This window comes from Oncorhynchus clarkii, chromosome 15 (assembly GCF_045791955.1).
Source record: "Oncorhynchus clarkii lewisi isolate Uvic-CL-2024 chromosome 15, UVic_Ocla_1.0, whole genome shotgun sequence".
NCBI lineage: Eukaryota > Metazoa > Chordata > Actinopteri > Salmoniformes > Salmonidae > Oncorhynchus > Oncorhynchus clarkii.
The window spans coordinates 6,660,366-6,687,865 of record NC_092161.1 but is presented as its reverse complement, the minus strand read 5'-3'; the positions used below and the strand labels follow the sequence as shown (position 1 = coordinate 6,687,865).

The following is a 27,500-nucleotide window of genomic DNA, read 5'->3' as shown; positions in this document are numbered from 1 at the left end:
GTAATAGAGGCCAATACAGGACTGTAATACCGTAATAGAGGCCAATACAGGACTGTAATACTGTAATAGAGGCCAATACAGGACTGTAATACCGTAATAGAGGCCAATACAGGACTGTAATACCGTAATAGAGGCCAATACAGGACTGTAATACCGTAATAGAGGCCAATACAGGACTGTAATACTGTAATAGAGACCAATACAGGACTGTAATACCGTAATAGAGGCCAATACAGGACTGTAATACCGTAATAGAGGCAAATACAGGACTGTAATACTGTAATAGAGACCAATACAGAACTGTAATAGAGGCCAATACAGGACTGTAATATAGGCCAATACAGGACTGAAATAGAGGTCAATACAGGACTGTAATAGAGGCCAATACAGGACTGAAATAGAGGCCAATACAGGACTGTAATAGAGGCCAATACAGGACTGTACTAGAGGCCAATACAGGACTGTAATAGAGGCCAATGCAGGACTGTAATAGGGGCCAATACAGGACTGTAATAGAAGCCAATACAGGACTGTAATACCGTAATAGAGGCCAACACAATACTGAAATACCGTAATAGAGGCCAATACAGGACTGTAATACCGTAATAGAGGCCAATACAGGACTGTAATACTGTAATAGAGGCCAATACAGGACTGTAATACCGTAATAGAGACCAATACAGGACTGTAATAGAGGCCAATACAGGACTGTAATAGAGGCCAATACAGGACTGTAATACCGTAATAGAGGCAAATACAGGACTGTAATACTGTAATAGAGGCAATACAGGACTGAAATACCGTAATAGAGGCCAATACAGGACTGTAATAGAGGCCAATACAGGACTGTAATACTGTAATAGAGGCCAATACAGGACTGTAATACCGTAATAGAGGCCAATACAGGACTGTAATACCGTAATAGAGAACAATACAGGACCGTAATAGAGACCAATACAGGACTGCAATAGAGGCCAATACAGGACTGTAATAGAGGCCAATACAGGACTGTAATAGAGGCAAATACAGGAATGTAATACCGTAATAGAGGCCAATACAGTACTGTAATAGAGGCCAATACAGGACTGCAATAGAGGCCAATACAGGACTGTAAAAGAGGCCAAAACAGGAATGTAATAGAGGCAAATACAGGACTGTAATAGAGGCCAATACAGGACTGTAATACCGTAATAGAGGCCAATACAGGACTGTAATAGAGGCCAATACAGGACTGTAATACCGTAATAGATGCCAATACAGGACTGTAATAGAGGCCAATACAGGACTGTAATACCGTAATAGAGGCCAATACAGGACTGTAATACCGTAATAGAGGCCAATACAGGACTGTAATAGAGGCCAATGCAGGACTGTAATAGAGGCCAATACAGGACTGTAATAGAGGCCAATACAGGACTGTAATACCGTAATAGAGGGCAATACAGGACCGTAATAGAGGCCAATACAGGACTGTAATAGAGGCCAATACAGGACTGTAATACCGTAATAGAGTCCTATACAGGACTGTAATACCGTAATAGAGCCCAATACAGGACTGTAATAGAGGCCAATACAGGACTGTAATACTGTAATAGAGGCCAATACAGGACTGTAATACCGTAATAGAGGCCAATACAGGACTGTAATACCGTAATAGAGGCCAATACAGGACCGTAATAGAGGCCAATACAGGACTGCAATAGAGGCCAATACAGGACTGTAATAGAGGCCAATACAGGACTGTAATAGAGGCCAAAACAGGACTGTAATAGAGGCCAATACAGGACTGTAATAGAGGCCAATACAGGACTGTAAAACCGTAATAGAGGCCAATACAGGACTGTAATAGAGGCCAATACAGGACTGTAATACCGTAATAGAGGCCAATACAGGACTGTAATAGAGACCAATACAGGACTGTAATACCGTAATAGAGGCCAATACAGGACTGTAATAGAGGCCAATACAGGACTGTAATAGAGGCCAATACAGGACTGTAATACCGTAATAGAGGCCAACACAATACTGAAATACCGTAATAGAGGCCAATACAGGACTGTAATACCGTAATAGAGGCCAATACAGGACTGTAATACTGTAATAGAGGCCAATACAGGACTGTAATACCGTAATAGAGGCCAATACAGATCTGTAATACCGTAATAGAGGCAAATACAGGACTGTAATTCTGTAATAGAGACCAATACAGAACTGTAATAGAGGCCAATACAGGACTGTAATATAGGCCAATACAGGACTGAAATAGAGGTCAATACAGGACTGTAATAGAGGCCAATACAGGACTGTAATAGAGGCCAATACAGGACTGTAATAGAGGCCAATACAGGACTGTAATAGAGGCCAAAACAGGACTGTAATACCGTAATAGAGGCCAACACAATACTGAAATACCGTAATAGAGGCCAATACAGGACTGTAATACCGTAATAGAGGCCAATACAGGACTGTAATACTGTAATAGAGGCCAATACAGGACTGTAATACCATAATAGAGGCCAATACAGGACTGTAATACCGTGATAGAGGCCAATACAGGACTGTAATACTGTAATAGAGGCCAATACAGAACTGTAATAGAGGCCAATACAGGACTGTAATAGAGGCCAATACAGGACTGTAATAGAGGCCAATACAGGACTGTAATAGAGGCCAATACAGGACTGTAATAGAGGCCAATACAGGACTGTAATAGAGGCCAATACAGGACTGTAATAGAGGCCAATACAGGACTGTAATACTGTAATTGAGGCCAATACAGGACTGTAATAGAGGCCAATACAGGACTGTAATAGAGGCCAATACAGGACTGTAATAGAGGCCAATACAGGACTGTAATAGAGGCCAATACAGGACTGTAATAGAGGCCAATACAGGACTGTAATACTGTAATAGAGGCCAATACAGGACTGTAATACTGTAATAGAGGCCAATACAGGACTGTAATACCGTAATAGAGGCCAATACAGGACTGTAATAGAGGCCAATATTGGACTGTAATACCGTAATAGAGGCCAATACAGGACTGTAATACTGTAATAGAGGCCAATACAATACTGAAATACCGTAATAGAGGCCAATATAGTTATTTTCTGGAATTTGATAATTAGTGGGCATCGGCCTGATTCTGCTCTGCATGCATTATTTTGTGTCTTTCATCGTACACTGAGCCTCAATTTGGTGTCTGTTCCATTTTGTGGATTCTTGGTTGGTGAGCGGACCCCAGACCTGGGTTCTTTAACTGATTCAAGTAAAAAATGTTGCACTTTTTTCTCTCTCTGTCTCTCTGTCTCTCTGTCTCTCTGTCTCTCTCTCAACAACACAGCTAAACCACAGAAAGTAGGACAAACAACAACACAGCTAAACCACAGAAAGTAGGACAAACAACAACACAGCTACACCACAGAAAGTAGGACACAAACAGACAAAAAGCAGACCTTGAACGCAGGAGAAAAGTAGCAGAGAGATGCATGATCGCAATGTTTAGAGGTTCTCGGACACCCTATTCCCTACATAGTGCACTACTTTAAACCAGAGCCCTATGTAGTGCACTACTTTAAACCAGGGCCCAATGGGCTCTGAAGAGAATAGGAGGCCATTTGGGATTCAACACTAACCATGTCTGTTTTATCTCTGTCATTATGTCGTTTCTCCACTGTTTGTCTCCGCTGCAATCAACCAATCAGACATTACAGTCATGCCAAGGCCAGCGGGCAGGTTTGAAAAGGCAGACTGGATTTGACATTTTGGGTTTTTATACTTTATGAAAATACAGTGTAGTTTCATTTTGGAGGAACAGCAAGTTACTGTAGGACACACACACACACACACACTCACACACACTCACACACACACACACACACACACACACACACACACACACACACACACACACACACACACACACACACACACACACACACACACACACACACACACACACACACACACACTCACACACGCACACAGTGTGTTACGGCCACTAAGTCTTAGCTCTGTGTTGCTGTACTGCCTCTGGGACAACTCTTAAATACATAACAGCTCTCTGCTCTGCTGAGCTGGCTGGTATTTATAGTGGGACTCTATTTAGGTTCGGTCACCGACTATAAATCAGAGACAGAGGAAACACTATTGGTCACGCAGGCCTCATTGACAACTCAGAACTGACAGGCGGCATCTCGAATGCACCCTATTCCCTATTATAGTGCACTACTTTAGACCAGAGCCCTACAGCAAACTGTTCCCTATATAGTGCACTAATTTAGACCAAAGCCCTACGGAACCCTATTCCCTATAGAGTGCACTAATTTAGACCAAAGCCCTATGTAACCCTATTCCCTATATAGTGCACTACTTTAGTCCAGAGCCCTATGGCACCCTATTCCCTATATAGTGCAATACTTTAGACCAGGGCCCTATGGCACCCTATTCCCTATATAGTACACTACTTTAGACCAGAACCCTATGGCACCCTATTCCCTATTATAGTGCACTACTTTAGACCAGAGTCCTACATCACCCTATTCCCTATATAGTGCTCTACTTTAGTCCAGAGCCCTATGGCACCCTATTCCCTATATAGTGCACTACTTTAGACCAGAGCACTACAGCACCCTATTCCCTATTTAGTGCACTACTTTAGACCAGAGCTCTACGGCACCCTATTCCCTATATAGTGCACTACTTTAGACCAGAGCTCTACGGCACCCTATTCCTTACGCTGTAAATGGGTTACCGTGAATTTGACAGTAATTTACAGACTGCTTGGTGGCAAGTCAAATTCTATATTTCATATTACGATTATTTAATATCGTAATGACACACTGTACAACACCGTGAAATGTGCTGTATTATTACTGTAAACAAGTTAATTCTACTGTAATCAGAACGAATTTAAACAGGAATGGATGAATGAATGAAATTACAGTATTTTACTGTAATTCAAGTAATTGGTGCAATCAGGTTGAAAGCTGGGTAAAGTGTTCACACATTTTAAATAGATTCATCTTTGGTGTTTTATTTGTATCATATGTACTTCTAGAGGGCTTTAATTAAAAATAGATTCATCTTTAGGTGTTTTATTTGTATCATGTGTACTTCTAGAGGGCTTTAATTAACAATAGATTCATCTTTGGTGTTTTATTTGTATCATGTGTACTTCTAGAGGGCTTTAATTAACAATAGATTCATCTTTGGTGTTTTATTTGTATCATGTTTACTTCTAGAGGCCTTAGTTAACAAAAGTATTCCATAACTGGCAGCGACAACATGTCAAAACAGACCAAAGGACAAACTCAACCAGTTAAGGGTTTAAGACGTGGTGCCATTCCTTCTCCTTTACACATTTAGTTGTTGGGGGCGTTATTTACCAGATATCAGTGAAATTGGATTAGGGTTAGGGTTTCCTATACGGGGAGGCAGGTAGTCTACTGGTTAGAGGAGGCAGGTAGCCTAGTGGTTAGAGGAGACAGGTAGTCTAGTAGGTAGAGGAGACAGGTAGCCTAGTGGTTAGAGGAGGCAGGTAGTCTAGTGGTTAGAGGAGGCAGGTAGTCTAGTGGTTAGAGGAGGCAGGTAGCCTAGTGGTTAGAGGAGGTAGGTAGTCTAGTGGTTAGAGGAGGCAGGTAGCCTAGTGGTTAGAGGAGACAGGTAGTATAGTGGTTAGAGGAGACAGGTAGTATAGTGGTTAGAGGAGGCAGGTAGTCTAGTGGTTAGAGGAGGCAGGTAGTCTAGTGGTTAGAGGAGGCAGGTAGTCTAGTGGTTAGAGGAGGCAGGTAGCCTAGTGGTTAGAGGAGGTAGGTAGTCTAGTGGTTAGAGGAGGCAGGTAGTCTAGTGGTTAGAGGAGGCAGGTAGTCTAGTGGTTAGAGGAGGCAGGTAGCCTAGTGGTTAGAGGAGGCAGGTAGCCTAGTGGTTAGAGGAGACAGGTAGTATAGTGGTTAGAGGAGACAGGTAGTATAGTGGTTAGAGGAGGCAGGTAGTCTAGTGGTTAGAGGAGGCAGGTAGCCTAGTGGTTAGAGGAGACAGGTAGTATAGTGGTTAGAGGAGGCAGGTAGTCTAGTGGTTGTCTAGTGGTTGTCTAGTGGTTAGAGGAGGCAGGTAGCCTAGTGGTTAGAGGAGGCAGGTAGCCTAGTGGTTAGAGGAGACAGGTAGTCTAGTGGTTAGAGGAGACAGGTAGTATAGTGGTTAGAGGAGGCAGGTAGTCTAGTGGTTAGAGGAGACAGGTAGACTAGTGGTTAGAGGAGACAGGTAGTCTAGTGGTTAGAGCAGACAGGTAGTCTAGTGGTTAGAGGAGACAGGTAGTCTAGTGGTTAAAGGAGACAGGTAGTCTAGTGGTTAGAGGAGACAGGTAGTCTAGTGGTTAGAGGAGGCAGGTAGTCTAGTGGTTAGAGGAGGCAGGTAGACCAGTGGTTAGAGGAGGCAGGTAGTCAAGTGGTTAGAGGAGGCAGGTAGTCTAGTGGTTAGAGGAGGCAGGTAGCCTAGTGGTTAGAGGAGGCAGGTAGCCTAGTGGTTAGAGGAGGCAGGTAGCCTAGTGGTTAGAGGAGGCAGGTAGCCTAGTGGTTAGAGGAGGTAGGTGGTCTAGTGGTTAGAAGAGGCAGGTAGTCTAGTGGTTAGAGGAGGCAGGTAGTCTAGTGGTTAGAGGAGGCAGGTAGCCTAGTGGTTAGAGGAGGCAGGTAGCCTAGTGGTTAGAGGAGACAGGTAGTATAGTGGTTAGAGGAGACAGGTAGTATAGTGGTTAGAGGAGGCAGGTAGTCTAGTGGTTAGAGGAGGCAGGTAGCGTAGTGGTTAGAGGAGACAGGTAGTATAGTGGTTAGAGGAGGCAGGTAGTCTAGTGGTTGTCTAGTGGTTAGAGGAGGCAGGTAGCCTAGTGGTTAGAGGAGGCAGGTAGTCTAGTGGTTAGAGGAGACAGGTAGTCTAGTGGTTAGAGGAGACAGGTAGTCTAGTGGTTAGAGAAGACAGGTAGTCTAGTGGTTAGAGGAGGCAGGTAGTCTATTGGTTAGAGGAGGCTGGTAGTCTAGTGGTTAGAGGAGGCAGGTAGCGTAGTGGTTAGAGGAGACAGGTAGTATAGTGGTTAGAGGAGGCAGGTAGTCTAGTGGTTGTCTAGTGGTTAGAGGAGGCAGGTAGCCTAGTGGTTAGAGGAGGCAGGTAGTCTAGTGGTTAGAGGAGACAGGTAGTCTAGTGGTTAGAGGAGACAGGTAGTCTAGTGGTTAGAGAAGACAGGTAGTCTAGTGGTTAGAGGAGGCAGGTAGTCTATTGGTTAGAGGAGGCTGGTAGCCTAGTGGTTAGAGGAGACAGGTAGTATAGTGGTTAGAGGAGACAGGTAGTATAGTGGTTAGAGGAGGCAGGTAGTCTAGTGGTTGTCTAGTGGTTAGAGGAGGCAGGTAGCCTAGTGGTTAGAGGAGGCAGGTAGCCTAGTAGTTAGAGGAGGCAGGTAGCCTAGTGGTTAGAGGAGGCAGGTAGTCTAGTGGTTAGAGGAGGCAGGTAGTCTAGTGGTTAGAGGATGCAGGTAGTCTAGTGGTTAGAGGAGGCAGGTAGTCTAGTGGTTGTCTAGTGGTTAGAGGAGGCAGGTAGCCTAGTGGTTAGAGGAGGCAGGTAGTCTAGTGGTTAGAGGAGACAGGTAGTCTAGTGGTTAGAGGAGACAGGTAGTCTAGTGGTTAGAGAAGACAGGTAGTCTAGTGGTTAGAGGAGGCAGGTAGTCTATTGGTTAGAGGAGGCTGGTAGCCTAGTGGTTAGAGGAGACAGGTAGTATAGTGGTTAGAGGAGACAGGTAGTATAGTGGTTAGAGGAGACAGGTAGTATAGTGGTTAGAGGAGGCAGGTAGTCTAGTGGTTAGAGGAGGCAGGTAGTCTAGTGGTTAGAGGAGGCAGGTAGCCTAGTGGTTAGAGGAGGCAGGTAGCATAGTGGTTAGAGGAGGCAGGTAGCCTAGTGGTTAGACGAGGCAGGTAGCCTAGTGATTAGAGGAGGCATGTAGCCTAGTGGTTAGAGGAGACAGGTAGTCTAGTGGTTAGAGGAGGCAGGTAGTCTAGTGGTTAGAGGAGACAGGTAGCCTAGTGGTTAGGGGGGCAGGTAGTCTAGTGGTTAGAGGAGGCAGGTAGCTTAGTGGTTAGAGGAGGCAGGTAGTCTAGTGGTTAGGGGGGCAGGTAGTCTAGTGGTTAGAGGAGGCAGGTAGCCTAGTGGTTAAAGGAGGCAGGTAGCCTAGTGGTTAGAGGAGGCAGGTAGCCTAGTAGTTAGAGGAGGGAGGTAGTCTAGTGGTTAGAGGAGGCAGGTAGTCTAGTGGTTAGAGGAGGCAGGTAGTCTAGTGGTTAGAGGAGACAGGTAGTCTAGTGGTTAGAGGAGGCAGGTAGTCTAGTGGTTAGATGAGGCAGGTAGTCTAGTGGTTAGAGGAGGCAGGTAGTCTAGTGGTTAGAGGAGGCAGGTAGCCTAGTGGTTAGAGGAGGCAGGTAGCCTAGTGGTTAGAGGAGGCAGGTAGCCAAGTAGTTAGAGGAGGCAGGTAGTCTAGTGGTTAGAGGAGGCAGGTAGTCTAGTGGTTAGAGGAGGCAGGTAGTCTAGTGGTTAGAGGAGGCAGGTAGTCTAGTGGTTAGAGGAGGCAGGTAGTCTAGTGGTTAGAGGAGGCAGGTAGTCTAGTGGTTAGAGGAGGCAGGTAGTCTAGTGGTTAGAGGAGACAGGTAGTCTAGTGGTTAGAGTGTAGAGGAGGCAGGTAGTCTAGTGGTTAGAGTGTAGAGGAGGCAGGTAGACAACTAGACCACCTGCCACCCCTCTAACCACTAGGCTACCTGCTTCCCCTCTAACCACTAGGCTACCTGCCTCCTCTAACTACTAGTCTACCTAGTCAACATACCAACCCTGTATCTAGTCCATTATCTAGTCTACACAACAACCCTGTATCTGGTCTATATAATAGCCCTGTATCTAGTCTATATAATAGCCCTGTATCTAGTCTATATAACAACCCTGTATCTAGTCTATATAACAACCCTGTATCTAGTCTACATAACAACCCTGTATCTAGTCTATATAATAGCCCTGTATCTAGTCTACATAACAACCCTGTATCTAGTCTATATAATAGCCTTGTATCTAGTCTATATAACAACCCTGTATCTAGTCTATATAACAACCCTGAATCTAGTCTATATAATAGCCCTATATCTAGTCTACATAACAACCCTGTATCTAGTCTATATAATAGCCCTGTATCTAGTCTACATAACAACCCTGTATCTAGTCTATATAATAGCCTTGTATCTAGTCTATATAACAACCCTGTATCTAGTCTATATAACAACCCTGTATCTAGTCTATATAATAGCCCTGCATCTAGTCTATATAATAGCCCTGTATCTAGTCTATATAACAACCCTGTATCTAGTCTATATATTAGCCCTGTATCTAGTCTATATAACAACCCTGTATCTAGTCTATATAACAACCCTCTATCTGGTCTATATAATAGCCCTGTATCTAGTCCATATAACAACCCTGTATCTAGTCTATATAACAACCCTGTATCTAGTCTATATAACAACCCTGTATCTAGTCTATATAATAGCCCTGTATCTAGTCTATATAATAGCCCTGTATCTAGTCTATATAACAACCCTGTATCTAGTCTATATAACAACCCTGTATCTAGTCTATTATCTAGCTATGTTTGTAAATGGCTCAGTAGAAATGTGTTTTGATCTCCAAATGACTCCCCTGGTAAAATAAAGGATAAATATATACATTTGTAAAAAAATAAACATTTTCTTTTTTTTGGGGGGGGGGGGGGGGGCGTTTTATAAACATTGGGAAACGAAAATAACATATTTTTTGACGTATGCAGACAGACCACAACTTGCTTTTTTTTAAAAAAAATTGGCTATTCTAGATTTAACTGGAAAAACTTGGGGCTTTAAAGTGTCAAAAGCAAATGTAGTAATACACTTAGTTGAGATAGAGCAGAGGAAAAATATGCATCGTACGTTCAAATCATTTTATAAGCAACGAAAAGCCCAACTGCCAATTCATCTGCGAGTGGTTTCATCGCACATGAAACAAAATCAAAACACAGGACAGATGTTGGAGGAGAAACCACATTTAAAGCTTTTGTCACAAACTGCCATTTTTCAAATGATTGGGGCACATCTATTAAAGAAAGTGGATTGTAACGATCGGGCGAAAGCATAAGGAAATATTTAAGCAGCCAATTGTAGCCAATTAACTTTGATCACAATGACTGCGTTTGGAATGTCTCAGTCACTCTACTCCTTCGGTTGTCAGAGGGAGTACAAACAATTTCTCTCTCTCTCTCTCTCTCTCTCTCTCTCTCTCTCTCTCTCTCTCTCTCTCTCTCTCTCTCTCTCTCCATGGCCCCCTCTCTCTCTCTCTCTCTCTCTCTCTCTCTCTCTGTCTCCCTCTCTCCCCCTCTCTCTCCATTGCATTCCCTTTCTCTCCATGGCCATCTCTCTCTGTCCCTCTCTCTCTCCCCCCACTCTCTCCATTGCATTCCCTTTCTCTCCATGGCCACCTCTCTCTGGCCATCTCTCTCTGCCCCCCTATCTCTCTCCCTTCTCTCTCCATTGCATTCCCTTTCTCTCCATGGCCACCTCTCTCTGCCCCCCTATCTCTCTCCCTTCTCTCTCCATTGCATTCCCTTTCTCTCCATGGCCACCTCTCTCTGGCCATCTCTCTCTGCCCCCCTATCTCTCTCCCTTCTCTCTCCATTGCATTCCCTTTCTCTCCATGGCCATCTCTCTCTGCCCCCCTATCTCTCTCCCTTCTCTCTCCATTGCATTCCCTTTCTCTCCATGGCCATCTCTCTCTGCCCCCCTCTCTCTCCCCCCACTCTCTCCAGAACATGCTGGAGACTAATTGGCAGACTGTTCTCAGCTCTCCACACACTTAAAAATCAAACAAAACATTTCCTCTGCTGTGCTGAGAGGAGAGGTGAGCCGATAGCAGTAGTGGCCGGGTGTAACTAAGTCTGATGGCTGGGCCAAGCTGTGTCTGGCCGGTTGTAACTACGTCTGATGGCTGGGCCAAGCTGTGTCTGGCCGGTTGTAACTAAATCTGATGGCTGGGCCAAGCTGTGTCTGGCCGGTTGTAACTACGTCTGATGGCTGGGCCAAGCTGTGTCTGGCCGGTTGTAACTAAGTCTGATGGCTGGGCCAAGCTGTGTCTGGCCGGTTGTAACTAAGTCTGATGGCAGGGCCAAGCTGTGTCTGGCCGGTTGTAACTACGTCTGATGGCTGGGCCAAGCTGTGTCTGGCCGGTTGTAACTAAGTCTGATGGCTGGGCCAAGCTGTGTCTGGCCGGTTGTAACTAAGTCTGATGGCTGGGCCAAGCTGTGTCTGGCCGGTTGTAACTAAGTCTGATGGCTGGGCCAAGCTGTGTCTGGCCGGTTGTAACTAAATCTGATGGCTGGGCCAAGCTGTGTCTGGCCGGTTGTAACTAAGTCTGATGGCTGGGCCAAGCTGTGTCTGGCCGGTTGTAACTAAGTCTGATGGCTGGGCCAAGCTGTGTCTGGCCGGTTGTAACTAAGTCTGATGGCTGGGCCAAGCTGTGTCTGGCCGGTTGTAACTACGTCTGATGGCTGGGCCATGGCTGTGTCTGGCTGGTTGAAAACTAAGTCCGTGTAGATAAGTCTGTGTAGATAAGTCTGTGTAGATACGTCTGTGTAGATAAGTCTGTGTAGATACGTCTGTGTAGATAAGTCTGTGTAACTAAGTCTGCGTAACTAAGCCTGTGTAGATAAGTCTGTGTAGATACGTCTGTGTAGATACGTCTGTGTAGATACGTCTGTGTAGATAAGCCTGTGTAGATAAGTCTGTGTAGATAAGCCTGTGTAGATACGTCTGTGTAGGTAAGTCTGTGTAACTAAGTCTGCGTAACTAAGCCTGTGTAGATAAGTCTGTGTAGATACGTCTGTGTAGATACGTCTGTGTAGATACGTCTGTGTAGATAAGCCTGTGTAGATAAGTCTGTGTAGATAAGCCTGTGTAGATACGTCTGTGTAGGTCTACGGTTAGGCCTGATGGGAGACACTGTTGTTTAAACATACAGTACTTCAGACTACTTTGACCTGCTGGTGTTTGCCAGTTCGAATCCCGGGTCAGACGTGAACAGTCTGTCAGGAAGTGATCTAAATCCTAGATGCCATTGCCTGCTGTTGTGCCCTAAAGCAAGGCACTTCACCCCCCCACAACAACAGCTCCCCGGGGCCCAGTGTGACAGCCCTCCGCACCTCTCCAAAAAACCTGCGTATGAATTTATGTACTTGTGGGGTTTGTGTTAAAAAATGAAGTGAAATTTCGTTTGGATCTTGTGTGTAATTGACCAATGAATTGATCTTCATGTTAAACTCTCTCTCTCTCTCCAGGGGTGGAGCAGACAGACAGACACTCAGACACCAACGCCCCCTCTAAACTCTCCTGCCACCCCTTATCCTTGTACCCCAGTGGCAGATTTGACACCAACTCTGCATGAATCAGACGGGGGACGTGGGACGGGGAGAGATTTCATGCCGTGACTGAAGAGTTGGCGGACAGCGACACCAGGCACGCAGCATGACAGAACAGACAGAACGGCTCCAGAAACACTAGAGCCTGACAAATTGCCCAAGTCGTTATGAGGGGGGAGGCTAGAGTAAGGGGGTGGGGGGGATAGAGTAGGGGGGTGGGGGGGATAGAGAAGGGGGGTGGGGGGCATAGAGTAAGGGGGTGGGGGGCATAGAGTAAGGGGGTGGGGGGCATAGAGTAAGGGGGTGGGGGGCATAGAGTAAGGGGGTGGGGGGCATAGAGAAGGGGGGCGGGGGGCATAGAGAAGGGGGGCGGGGGGCATAGAGAAGGGGGGCGGGGGGCATAGAGAAGGGGGGTGGGGGGCATAGAGAAGGGGGGTGGGGTGCATAGAGAAGGGGGTGGGGGGCATAGAGAATGGGGGGTGGGGGGCATAGAGAAGGGGGGTGTGGGGCATAGAGAAGGGGGGTGGGGTGCATAGAGAAGGGGGTGGGGGGCATAGAGAAGGGGGGTGGGGTGCAAGGGGGATAGATAGAGAAGGGAGGTGTGGGGCAAGTGGGGACGAGAAACTGAGAGACTGACAGCACTTGTAAAATTCCTAGTGTCCCCTGGGCTCCGTGATAATAGTTTACCACTGTGGAACTGGAAACTGAGCAATGGGCTCAACGGGGCTCCCCGCTATTAAACCCCAGGAGTCGACTGACACACACCAGTCTGTCTGAGTTACACAAACAAAACAATCCCCATAAAAATCAGTCAGATGAAGACAGAGATAATTATTATTATATTATTATTATTTTGTTTACATCCGCCAGTGTCTCACTTCCTCATCTGCGTTGTCAAGGTGACGGGGTTTTAAGACCGGATGTTCGTCCGGAACATGAGACAAACAAAAAGAATCCCGAAAATTCTATCCTACTGACATGGGGGGGGGGGGGGGACAACGTCTTCCCGGCCGTCCCGAATGGTTTGACCTACTGACCCCGTAATGACGCTAATGCTTAACGTCTCCACTCTTAACGGACCCTGGTGCGTTGATTTAAATAGAAAATGTTACACACAGTTTACACGACAGGAACGTCTCGTACCTCCAAGTCGTTGAAGAATAAGTGAGAGTCTGCCAAGTTAAAGATCATCTCCTCCATCCTCAGTCCCAGTGACACAGACGTCGGGGGATCCTGGAGATGAGAGAAAACCATGCATAGAATCAATATGGAATGTCATAAAACTATACTACAGATACAGATACAGTAGAACAACAAATATGATATAATTACATAGCTGTGTAAATAGTGTAAATAAAAACAAATTGATGCGTTGATAATGTGCTGCTTGTCCTTGTCGTGTTATCGCTGATGTTTTATATTTGTCTGGTGCAATCCTATTTCTCCTTGGAGTTTTAATAAAGTACTTTCTTATCTTCTACTAAACATGGAACAGGTACTAAGTGAACAAAAAATACGACAGAAACGTAAAAAAAAAAAAAAGAAAACACAAAACAATATATAAATAATAACAAAATAATAACGAAATTATCGTCAATAGTTCATGTCTCTTCCAGCATTCAATTATCGACACTTTTAACACAGATGGAATTGTCTTATATTCCAGAACACTCTGACCTCATAGAGACAAGAAGACGGGAGAATAGAATGAAAGTTCTGGGCTTTTTGTTGTTTTTACGATCTTACAGGCAGACGACTTTAGCAGTCAGAGAGGAAGGAGCGTTGAAGCAATGCAGTGGAAGTGTGACCAGTCTTATAAGGGGGAGGGGGGGGGGGGGGGGGGGATTTAGACGAGGACCATGAAGGACACCTTACGTTAATTAATGCATCATCAGACTGGCTGCTGTAAAGACCACGGTGTTGCCGATTCCCCAAGCTTCTCAGAAGAAGGGATTTGAAGAAATGTTAACATGCTGTAAATACTCTATCTTGATCATTTTTATTTTGTAATAAAAGATAAATAAATGTTTTTTTATTTTATTTCTATGATACTACAAATATACTTTAAAAAACTCTATAAGCTGAGTGCTTCTCAGGCACAATTAATATTTTTCACTTAATTCTGAATTGTGTTCTTCTTCCCCCTGTAATGTGGTCTGTCTGTCCGTCTGTCTGTCCGTCTGTCTGTCTGTCTGTCTGTCTGTCTGTCTGTCTGTCTGTCTGTCTGTCTGTCTGTCTGTCTGTCTGTCTGTCTGTCTGTCTGTCTGTCTGTCTGTCTGTCTGTCTGTCTGTCTGTCTGTCCGTCCGTCCGTCCGTCCGTCCGTCCGTCCGTCCGTCCGTCCGTCCGTCCGTCCGTCCGTCCGTCCGTCCGTCCGTCCGTCCGTCCGTCCGTCTGTCTACAGAGACCTGGGCTGTAAATAATTGATGATCTGAGAAGTGGTTGTGCTGTTATTAGTCTGTTTGTGGTCCGTCTGTTTAACTTACACAGTTGTTGTCATTCTCCTTTGTTACCTCTCTCATCAACGAGCTGTTTTCTCCCAAAGCGCCCCCACCTACTGGTTTGTTGTTTGTTTGTCTCACCATTCTTGATAAACTCTAGACAATGTGGTGCGTGAAAAAGCCCAGGAGGCTGTTTCTGAGATACTGGAACCGGCACGCGCCTGGCACCGACGATCGTACCGCAAATCTCTTAGGTCACTTGTTTACTCCATACTAACGTTCAATGGAACAGTAACTGAATGCCTCGATGCCTGTCTGCCTGCTTTATAGAACAAGTCACGTGACCCACTGTCTGTAGGAGCAATCCATTTTCGCGAACGGGGGTGGTGTACCTAATAAACTGGACGATGAGTGTGCACATCTGCTTTATATAACAAGTCACGTGACCCACTGTCTGTATGAACGATCCATTTTCGCGAACGGGGGTGGTGTACCTAATAATCTGGCCACCGAGTCGACACATTGACCACTCTGAGGTTTCGAATAATACCATGAGATTGTGAAAACGATGCCCTTTCAGTGTAAAAGCTGTTTGAAAAGACTGGCTGGATGGAGTTTTGGTCTGCCCGGTGACATCACCTGGCGATGAACATGTTAATCAACCAATAAGAAAGAGAGTTCCAAACCTCTCTGCCAATAACAGCTATTTTTCAGTTTCCCCCTCCCGATTCAGATAGCTCCCAGACGTTCATAGCAAAATTCTTGACTGACAAATTGTTCTTTTTCCATGAAAATAATGTTTTTTTTTTTTTTTTTACCATTTTAATTGAAAACATTCACAGTAAGGTACTTAATTGTTACTCAGAAATAATTTGATATTGAGATAAAAATAGATACATCGGACCTTTGATCTTTTTCTGTTTCTGACCATACGGGTTCATCCTGTCTACCTGTCTCTGACCATACGGGTTCATCCTGTCTACCAGTCTCTGACCATACGGGTTCATCCTGTCTACCTGTCTCTGACCATACGGGTTCATCCTGTCTACCAGTCTCTGACCATACGGGTTCATCCTGTCTACCTGTCTCTGGCCATACGGGTTCATCCTGTCTACCTGTCTCTGACCATACGGGTTCATCCTGTCTACCAGTCTCTGACCATATGGGTTCATCCTGTCTACCTGTCTCTGACCATACGGGTTTATCCTGTCTACCAGTCTCTGACCATACGGGTTCATCCTGTCTACCTGTCTCTGACCAAACGGGTTCATCCTGTCTACCAGTCTCTGACCATACGGGTTCATCCTGTCTACCTGTCTCTGACCATACGGGTTCATCCTGTCTACCCGTTTCTGACCATACGGGTTCATCCTGTCTACCTGTCTCTGAACATACGGGTTAATCCTGTCTACTAGTCTCTGACCATACGGGTTCATCCTGTCTCTGACCATACAGGTTCATCCTGTCTACCTGTCTCTGACCATACGGGTTCATCCTGTCTACCAGTCTCTGACCATACGGGTTCATCCTGTCTACCTGTCTCTGACCATACGGGTTCATCCTGTCTACCTGTCTCTGACCATACGGGTTCATCCTGTCTACCTGTCTCTGACCATACGGGTTCATCCTGTCTACCTGTCTCTGACCATACGGGTTCATCCTGTCTACCTGTCTCTGACCATACGGGTTCATCCTGTCTACCCGTTTCTGACCATACGGGTTCATCCTGTCTACCTGTCTCTGACCATACGGGTTCATCCTGTCTACCTGTCTCTGACCATACGGGTTCATCCTGTCTACCTGTCTCTGACCATACGGGTTCATCCTGTCTACCTGTCTCTGACCATACGGGTTCATCTTGTCTACCTGTCTCTGACCATACGGGTTCATCCTGTCTACCTGTCTCTGACCATACGGGTTCATCCTGTCTACCTGTCTCTGACCATACGGGTTCATCCTGTCTACCTGTCTCTGATCATACGGGTTCATCCTGTCTACCTGTCTCTGACCATACGGGTTCATCTTGTCTACCTGTCTCTGACCATACGGGTTCATCCTGTCTACCTGTCTCTGACCATACGGGTTCATCCTGTTTACCTGTCTCTGACCATATGGGTTCATCCTGTCTACCTGTCTCTGACCATACGGGTTCATCTTGTCTACCTGTCTCTGACCATACGGGTTCATCCTGTCTACCTGTCTCTGACCATACGGGTTCATCCTGTCTACCAGTCTCTGACCATACGGGTTCATCCTGTCTACCAGTCTCTGACCATACGGGTTCATCCTGTCTACCAGTCTCTGACCATACGGGTTCATCCTGTCTACCTGTCTCTGACCATACGGGTTCATCCTGTCTACCAGTCTCTGACCATACGGGTTCATCCTGTCTACCTGTCTCTGACCATACGGGTTCATCCTGTCTACCAGTCTCTGACCATACGGGTTCATCCTGTCTACCTGTCTCTGACCATACGGGTTCATCCTGTCTACCCGTTTCTGACCATACGGGTTCATCCTGTCTACCAGTCTCTGACCATACGGGTTCATCCTGTCTACCTGTCTCTGACCATACGGGTTCATCCTGTCTACCAGTCTCTGACCATACGGGTTCATCCTGTCTACCTGTCTCTGATCATACGGGTTCATCCTGTCTACCCGTTTCTGACCATACGGTTTCATCCTGTCTACCAGTCTCTGACCATACGGGTTCATCCTGTCTCTGACCATACGGGTTCATCCTGTCTACCAGTCTCTGACCATACGGGTTCATCCTGTCTACCAGTCTCTGACCATACGGGTTCATCCTGTCTACCTGTCTCTGACCATACGGGTTCATCCTGTCTACCAGTCTCTGACCATACGGGTTCATCCTGTCTACCTGTCTCTGACCATACGGGTTCATCTTGTCTACCTGTCTCTGACCATACGGGTTCATCCTGTCTACTTGTCTCTGACCATACGGGTTCATCCTGTCTACCTGTCTCTGACCATACGGGTTCATCCTGTCTACCTGTCTCTGACCATACGGGTTCATCCTGTCTACCTGTCTCTGACCATACGGGTTCATCCTGTCTTACTGTCTCTGACCATACGGGTTCATCTTGTCTACCTGTCTCTGACCATACGGGTTCATCCTGTCTACCTGTCTCTGACCATACGGGTTCATCCTGTCTCTGACCATACGGGTTCATCCTGTCTATCTGTCTCTGACCATACGGGTTCATCCTGTCTACCAGTCTCTGACCATACGGGTTCATCCTGTCTACCTGTCTCTGACCATACGGGTTCATCCTGTCTACCAGTCTCTGACCATACGGGTTCATCCTGTCTACCTGTCTCTGACCATACGGGTTCATCCTGTCTACCCGTTTCTGACCATACGGGTTCATCCTGTCTACCAGTCTCTGACCATACGGGTTCATCCTGTCTACCTGTCTCTGACCATACGGGTTCATCCTGTCTACCAGTCTCTGACCATACGGGTTCATCCTGTCTACCTGTCTCTGATCATACGGGTTCATCCTGTCTACCCGTTTCTGACCATACGGTTTCATCCTGTCTACCAGTCTCTGACCATACGGGTTCATCCTGTCTCTGACCATACTGGTTCATCCTGTCTACCAGTCTCTGACCATACGGGTTCATCCTGTCTACCAGTCTCTGACCATACGGGTTCATCCTGTCTACCTGTCTCTGACCATACGGGTTCATCCTGTCTACCAGTCTCTGACCATACGGGTTCATCCTGTCTACCTGTCTCTGACCATACGGGTTCATCTTGTCTACCTGTCTCTGACCATACGGGTTCATCCTGTCTACCTGTCTCTGACCATACGGGTTCATCCTGTCTACCTGTCTCTGACCATACGGGTTCATCCTGTCTACCTGTCTCTGACCATACGGGTTCATCCTGTCTACCTGTCTCTGCCCATACGGGTTCATCCTGTCTTACTGTCTCTGACCATACGGGTTCATCTTGTCTACCTGTCTCTGACCATACGGGTTCATCCTGTCTACCTGTCTCTGACCATACGGGTTCATCCTGTCTCTGACCATACGGGTTCATCCTGTCTATCTGTCTCTGACCATACGGGTTCATCCTGTCTACCAGTCTCTGACCATACGGGTTCATCCTGTCTACCAGTCTCTGACCATACGGGTTCATCATGTCTACCTGTCTCTGACCATACGGGTTCATCTTGTCTACCTGTCTCTGACCATACGGGTTCATCCTGTCTACCTGTCTCTGACCATACGGGTTCATCCTGTCTACCTGTCTCTGACCATACGGGTTCATCCTGTCTACCTGTCTCTGACCATACGGGTTCATCCTGTCTACCTGTCTCTGACCATACGGGTTCATCCTGTCTACCTGTCTCTGACCATACGGGTTCATCCTGTCTACCTGTTTCTGACCATACGGGTTCATCCTGTCTACCTGTCTCTGACCATACGGGTTCATCTTGTCTACCTGTCTCTGACCATACGGGTTCATCTTGTCTACCTGTCTCTGACCATACGGGTTCATCCTGTCTACCTGTCTCTGACCATATGGGTTCATCCTGTCTACCTGTCTCTGACCATACGGGTTCATCCTGTCTACTAGTCTCTGACCATACGGGTTCATCCTGTCTCTGACCATACAGGTTCATCCTGTCTACCTGTCTCTGACCATACGGGTTCATCCTGTCTACCAGTCTCTGACCATACGGGTTCATCCTGTCTACCTGTCTCTGACCATACGGGTTCATCCTGTCTACCTGTCTCTGACCATACGGGTTCATCCTGTCTACCAGTCTCTGACCATACGGGTTCATCCTGTCTACCTGTCTCTGACCATACGGGTTCATCCTGTCTACCTGTCTCTGACCATACGGGTTCATCCTGTCTACCTGTCTCTGACCATACGGGTTCATCCTGTCTACCCGTTTCTGACCATACGGGTTCATCCTGTCTACCTGTCTCTGACCATACGGGTTCATCCTGTCTACCTGTCTCTGACCATACGGGTTCATCCTGTCTACCTGTCTCTGACCATACGGGTTCATCCTGTCTACCTGTCTCTGACCATACGGGTTCATCTTGTCTACCTGTCTCTGACCATACGGGTTCATCCTGTCTACCTGTCTCTGACCATACGGGTTCATCCTGTCTACCTGTCTCTGACCATACGGGTTCATCCTGTCTACCTGTCTCTGACCATACGGGTTCATCTTGTCTACCTGTCTCTGACCATACGGGTTCATCCTGTCTACCTGTCTCTGACCATACGGGTTCATCCTGTCTACCTGTCTCTGACCATATGGGTTCATCCTGTCTACCTGTCTCTGACCATACGGGTTCATCTTGTCTACCTGTCTCTGACCATACGGGTTCATCCTGTCTACCTGTTTTTTGACCATACGGGTTCATCCTGTCTACCTGTCTCTGACCATACGGGTTCATCCTGTCTACTAGTCTCTGACCATACGGGTTCATCCTGTCTCTGACCATACGGGTTCATCCTGTCTACCTGTCTCTGACCATACGGGTTCATCCTGTCTACCTGTCTCTGACCATACGGGTTCATCCTGTCTACCAGTCTCTGACCATACGGGTTCATCCTGTCTACCAGTCTCTGACCATACGGGTTCATCCTGTCTACCTGTCTCTGACCATACGGGTTCATCCTGTCTACCCGTCTCTGACCATACGGGTTCATCCTGTCTACCAGTCTCTGACCATACGGGTTCATCCTGTCTACCTGTCTCTGACCATACGGGTTCATCCTGTCTACCCGTTTCTGACCATACGGGTTCATCCTGTCTACCAGTCTCTGACCATACGGGTTCATCCTGTCTACCTGTCTCTGACCATACAGGTTCATCCTGTCCACCAGTCTCTGACCATACGGGTTCATCCTGTCTACCTGTCTCTGATCATACGGGTTCATCCTGTCTACCCGTTTCTGACCATACGGTTTCATCCTGTCTACCAGTCTCAAACCATACGGGTTCATCCTGTCTACCAGTCTCTGACCATACGGGTTCATCCTGTCTACCAGTCTCTGACCATACGGGTTCATCCTGTCTACCTGTCTCTGACCATATGGGTTCATCCTGTCTACCTGTCTCTGACCATACGGGTTCATCCTGTCTACCTGTCTCTGACCATACGGGTTCATCCTGTCTACCCGTTTCTGACCATACGGGCTCATCCTGTCTACCAGTCTCTGACCATACGGGTTCATCCTGTCTACCTGTCTCTGACCATACGGGTTCATCCTGTCTACCAGTCTCTGACCATACGGGTTCATCCTGTCTACCTGTCTCTGACCATACGGGTTCATCCTGTCTACCAGTCTCTGACCATACGGGTTCATCCTGTCTACCAGTCTCTGACCATACGGGTTCATCCTGTCTACCCGTCTCTGACCATACGGGTTCATCCTGTCTACCAGTCTCTGACCATACGGGTTCATCCTGTCTACCTGTCTCTGACCATACGGGTTCATCCTGTCTACCCGTTTCTGACCATACGGGTTCATCCTGTCTACCAGTCTGTGACCATACGGGTTCATCCTGTCTACCTGTCTCTGATCATACGGGTTCATCCTGTCTACCCGTTTCTGACCATACGGTTTCATCCTGTCTACCAGTCTCTGACCATACGGGTTCATCCTGTCTCTGACCATACGGGTTCATCCTGTCTACCAGTCTCTGACCATACGGGTTCATCCTGTCTACCTGTCTCTGACCATATGGGTTCATCCTGTCTACCTGTCTCTGACCATACGGGTTCATCCTGTCTACCTGTCTCTGACCATACGGGTTCATCCTGTCTACCCGTTTCTGACCATACGGGTTCATCCTGTCTACCAGTCTCTGACCATACGGGTTCATCCTGTCTACCTGTCTCTGACCATACGGGTTCATCCTGTCTACCAGTCTCTGACCATACGGGTTCATCCTGTCTCTGACCATACGGGTTCATCCTGTCTACCTGTCTCTGACCATATGGGTTCATCCTGTCTACCTGTCTCTGACCATACGGGTTCATCCTGTCTACCCGTTTCTGACCATACGGGTTCATCCTGTCTACCAGTCTCTGACCATATGGGTTCATCCTGTCTCTGACCATACGGGTTCATCCTGTCTACCAGTCTCTGACCATACGGGTTCATCCTGTCTCTGACCATACTGGTTCCTCCTATCTACCTGTCTCTGACCATACGGGTTCATCCTGTCTACCTGTCTCTGACCATACGGGTTCCTCCTGTCTACCTGACTCTGACCATACGGGTTCATCCTGTCTACCTGTCTCTGACCATACGGGTTCATCCTGTCTACCTGTCTCTGACCATACGGGTTCATCCTGTCTACCTGTCTCTGACCATACGGGTTCATCCTGTCTACCTGTCTCTGACCATACGGGTTCCTCCTGTCTACCTGACTCTGACCATACGGGTTCATCCTGTCTCTGACCATACGGGTTCATCCTGTCTACCTGTCTCTGACCATACGGGTTCATCCTGTCTACCTGTCTCTGACCATACGGGTTCATCCTGTCTACCTGTCTCTGACCATACGGGTTCATCCTGTCTACCTGTCTCTGACCATACGGGTTCATCTTGTCTACCTGTCTCTGACCATACGGGTTCATCCTGTCTACCTGTCTCTGACCATACGGGTTCATCCTGTCTACCTGTCTCTGACCATACGGGTTCATCCTGTCTACCTGTCTCTGACCATACGGGTTCATCCTGTCTACCTGTCTCTGACCATACGGGTTCATCTTGTCTACTTGTCTCTGACCATACGGGTTCATCCTGTCTACCTGTCTCTGACCATACGGGTTCATCCTGTCTACCTGTCTCTGACCATACGGGTTCATCCTGTCTACCTGTCTCTGACCATATGGGTTCATTTTGTCTACCTGTCTCTGACCATACGGGTTCATCCTGTCTACCTGTCTCTGACCATACGGGTTCATCCTGTCTACCTGTCTCTGACCATACGGGTTCATCCTGTCTACTAGTCTCTGACCATACGGGTTCATCCTGTCTCTGACCATACGGGTTCATCCTGTCTACCTGTCTCTGACCATACGGGTTCATCCTGTCTACCAGTCTCTGACCATACGGGTTCATCCTGTCTACCAGTCTTTGACCATACTGGATCATCCTGTCTACCAGTATCTGACCATACGGGTTCATCCTGTCTACCAGTCTTTGACCATACTGGATCATCCTGTCTACCTGTCTCTGACCATACGGGTTCATCCTGTCTACCTGTCTCTGACCATACGGGTTCATCCTGTCTACCTGTCTCTGACCATACGGGTTCATCTTGTCTACCTGTCTGTGACCATACGGGTTCATCCTGTCTACCTGTCTCTGACCATACGGGTTCATCCTGTCTACCTGTCTCTGACCATACGGGTTCATCCTGTCTACCTGTCTCTGACCATATGGGTTCATCTTGTCTACCTGTCTCTGACCATACGGGTTCATCCTGTCTACCTGTCTCTGACCATACGGGTTCATCCTGTCTACCTGTCTCTGACCATACGGGTTCATCCTGTCTACTAGTCTCTGACCATACGGGTTCATCCTGTCTCTGACCATACGGGTTCATCCTGTCTACCTGTCTCTGACCATACGGGTTCATCCTGTCTACCAGTCTCTGACCATACGGGTTCATCCTGTCTACCAGTCTTTGACCATACTGGATCATCCTGTCTACCAGTATCTGACCATACGGGTTCATCCTGTCTACCTGTCTCTGACCATACGGGTTCATCCTGTCTACCAGTCTCTGACCATACGGGTTCATCCTGTCTACCTGTCTCTGACCATATGGGTTCATCCTGTCTACCCGTCTCTGACCATACGGGTTCATCCTGTCTACCTGTCTCTGACCATACGGGTTCATCCTGTCTACCCGTTTCTGACCATACGGGTTCATCCTGTCTACCAGTCTCTGACCATACGGGTTCATCCTGTCTACCAGTCTCTGACCATATGGGTTCATCCTGTCTCTGACCATACGGGTTCATCCTGTCTACCAGTCTCTGACCATACGGGTTCATCCTGTCTCTGACCATACGGGTTCCTCCTATCTACCTGTCTCTGACCATACGGGTTCATCCTGTCTACCAGTCTCTGACCATACGGGTTCATCCTGTCTACCTGTCTCTGACCATACGGGTTCATCCTGTCTACCCGTTTCTGACCATACGGGTTCATCCTGTCTACCAGTCTCTGACCATACGGGTTCATCCTGTCTCTGACCATACGGGTTCATCCTGTCTACCTGTCTCTGACCATATGGGTTCATCCTGTCTACCTGTCTCTGACCATACAGGTTCATCCTGTCTACCTGTCTCTGACCATACGGGTTCATCCTGTCTACCTGTCTCTGACCATACGGGTTCATCCTGTCTACCAGTCTCTGACCATACGGGTTCATCCTGTCTACCCGTTTCTGACCATACGGGTTCATCCTGTCTACCAGTCTCTGACCATATGGGTTCATCCTGTCTCTGACCATACGGGTTCATCCTGTCTACCAGTCTCTGACCATACGGGTTCATTATGTCTCTGACCATACGGGTTCCTCCTATCTACCTGTCTCTGACCATACGGGTTCCTCCTGTCTACCAGTCTCAGACCATATGGGTTCATCCTGTCTACCTGTCTCTGACCATACGGGTTCATCCTGTCTACCTGTTTCTGACCATATGGGTTCATCCTGTCTACCTGTCTCTGACCATACGGGTTCATCCTGTCTACCTGTCTCTGACCATACGGGTTCCTCCTGTCTACCTGACTCTGACCATACGGGTTCATCCTGTCTACCTGTCTCTGACCATACGGGTTCATCCTGTCTACCTGTCTCTGACCATACGGGTTCATCCTGTCTACCTGTCTCTGACCATACGGGTTCATCCTGTCTACCAGTCTCTGACCATACGGGTTCATCCTGTCTACCTGTCTCTGACCATACGGGTTCATCCTGTCTACCCGTTTCTGACCATACGGGTTCATCCTGTCTACCAGTCTCTGACCATACGGGTTCATCCTGTCTCTGACCATACGGGTTCATCCTGTCTACCTGTCTCTGACCATATGGGTTCATCCTGTCTACCTGTCTCTGACCATACAGGTTCATCCTGTCTACCTGTCTCTGACCATACGGGTTCATCCTGTCTACCTGTCTCTGACCATACGGGTTCATCCTGTCTACCAGTCTCTGACCATACGGGTTCATCCTGTCTACCCGTTTCTGACCATACGGGTTCATCCTGTCTACCAGTCTCTGACCATATGGGTTCATCCTGTCTCTGACCATACGGGTTCATCCTGTCTACCAGTCTCTGACCATACGGGTTCATTATGTCTCTGACCATACGGGTTCCTCCTATCTACCTGTCTCTGACCATACGGGTTCCTCCTGTCTACCAGTCTCAGACCATACGGGTTCATCCTGTCTACCTGTCTCTGACCATACGGGTTCATCCTGTTTACCTGTTTCTGACCATATGGGTTCATCCTGTCTACCTGTCTCTGACCATACGGGTTCATCCTGTCTACCTGTCTCTGACCATACGGGTTCCTCCTGTCTACCTGACTCTGACCATACGGGTTCATCCTGTCTACCTGTCTCTGACCATACGGGTTCATCCTGTCTACCTGTCTCTGACCATACGGGTTCATCCTGTCTACCTGTCTCTGACCATACGGGTTCATCCTGTCTACCTGTCTCTGACCATACGGGTTCATCCTGTCTGCCTGTCTCTGACCATACGGGTTCCTCCTGTCTACCTGACTCTGACCATATGGGTTCATCCTGTCTCTGACCATACGGGTTCATCCTGTCTACCTGACTCTGACCATACGGGTTCATCCTGTCTACCTATCTCTGACCATACGGGTTCCTCCTGTCTACCTGACTCTGACCATACGGGTTCATCCTGTCTACCTGTCTCTGACCATACGGGTTCATCCTGTCTACCTGTCTCTGACCATACGGGTTCATCCTGTCTACCTGTCTCTGACAATACGGGTTCATCCTGTCTACCTGTCTCTGACCATACGGGTTCATCCTGTCTACCTGTCTCTGACCATACGGGTTCCTCCTGTCTACCTGACTCTGACCATACGGGTTCATCCTGTCTCTGACCATACGGGTTCATCCTGTCTACCTGACTCTGACCATACGGGTTCATCCTGTCTACCTGACTCTGACCATACGGGTTCATCCTGTCTACCTGACTCTGACCATACGGGTTCATTCTGTCTACCTGACTCTGACCATACGGGTTCATCCTGTGTGCCTGTCTCTGACCATACGGGTTCATCCTGTCTACCTGTCTCTGACCATACGGGTTCATCCTGTCTACCTGTCTCTGACCATACGGGTTCATCCTGTCTACCTGTCTCTGACCATACGGGTTCATCCTGTCTACCTGTCTCTGACCATACGGGTTCATCCTGTCTACCTGTCTCTGACCATACGGGTTCATCCTGTCTACCTGTCTCTGACAATACGGGTTCATCCTGTCTACCTGTCTCTGACCATACGGGTTCATCCTGTCTACCTGTCTCTGACCATACGGGTTCCTCCTGTCTACCTGACTCTGACCATACGGGTTCATCCTGTCTCTGACCATACGGGTTCATCCTGTCTACCTGACTCTGACCATACGGGTTCATCCTGTCTACCTGACTCTGACCATACGGGTTCATCCTGTCTACCTGACTCTGACCATACGGGTTCATTCTGTCTACCTGACTCTGACCATACGGGTTCATCCTGTGTGCCTGTCTCTGACCATACGGGTTCATCCTGTCTACCTGTCTCTGACCATACGGGTTCATCCTGTCTAACTGTCTCTGACCATACGGGTTCATCCTGTCTACCTGTCTCTGACCATACGGGTTCATCCTGTCTACCTGTCTCTGACCATACGGGTTCATCCTGTCTACCTGTCTCTGACCATACGGGTTCATCCTGTGTGCCCACTCCTTTCTTCTTCCACTATTGGATGACTACCTTTACACCTAAAAAAAACACTTTTTACTGAATTTGTAGCCAAAAATGCATATATTATATATTTTACCAGAGAAATCTCTCTCTCTCTCTCTCTGTCTCTCTCTTCCCTCTCTCTCTGTCTCTCTGTCTCTCACTCTCTCTCTCTCTCTCTCTCTCTCTCTCTCTCTCTCTCTCTCTCTCTGTCTCTCTCTGTCTCTCTCTCTCTCTACCTCTCTCTCTGTCTCTCTGTCTCTCTCTCTCTCTCTCTACCTCTCTCTCTGTCTCTCTCTGTCTCTCTCTCTCTCTCTCTACCTCTCTCTCTGTCTCTGTCTCTCTCTCTCTACCTCTCTCTCTCTCTCTCTCTCTACCTCTCTCTCTCTCTCTCTCTCTCTCTCTCTCTCTCTGTCTCTCTCTCTCTCTCTACCTCTCTCTCTGTCTCTCTGTCTCTCTCTCTCTCTCTCTACCTCTCTCTCTGTCTCTCTCTCTCTCTCTCTCTCTCTCTCTCTCTCTACCTCTCTCTCTGTCTCTGTCTCTCTCTCTTTACCTCTCTCTCTCTCTCTCTCTCTCTCTCTCTCCCTTTTGTCTTTCAC

At 47.5% G+C, this 27,500-nt stretch overlaps 1 protein-coding gene across 34 annotated transcripts in view; it reads right to left on the bottom strand.

The window, feature by feature from the left end:
* The window catches only part of LOC139366880 (eyes absent homolog 1-like), a 142,164-nt gene that overhangs the window by 33,397 nt on the left and 81,267 nt on the right, over window positions 1-27,500 (bottom strand). For all 34 annotated transcript variants that reach the window (XM_071104616.1, XM_071104612.1, XM_071104583.1 and 31 more), the window contains one exon: window positions 13,598-13,687. In XM_071104616.1, coding sequence (XP_070960717.1) covers window positions 13,598-13,687 — 90 coding nt within the window. The remainder of the gene's footprint in view (window positions 1-13,597; window positions 13,688-27,500) is intronic.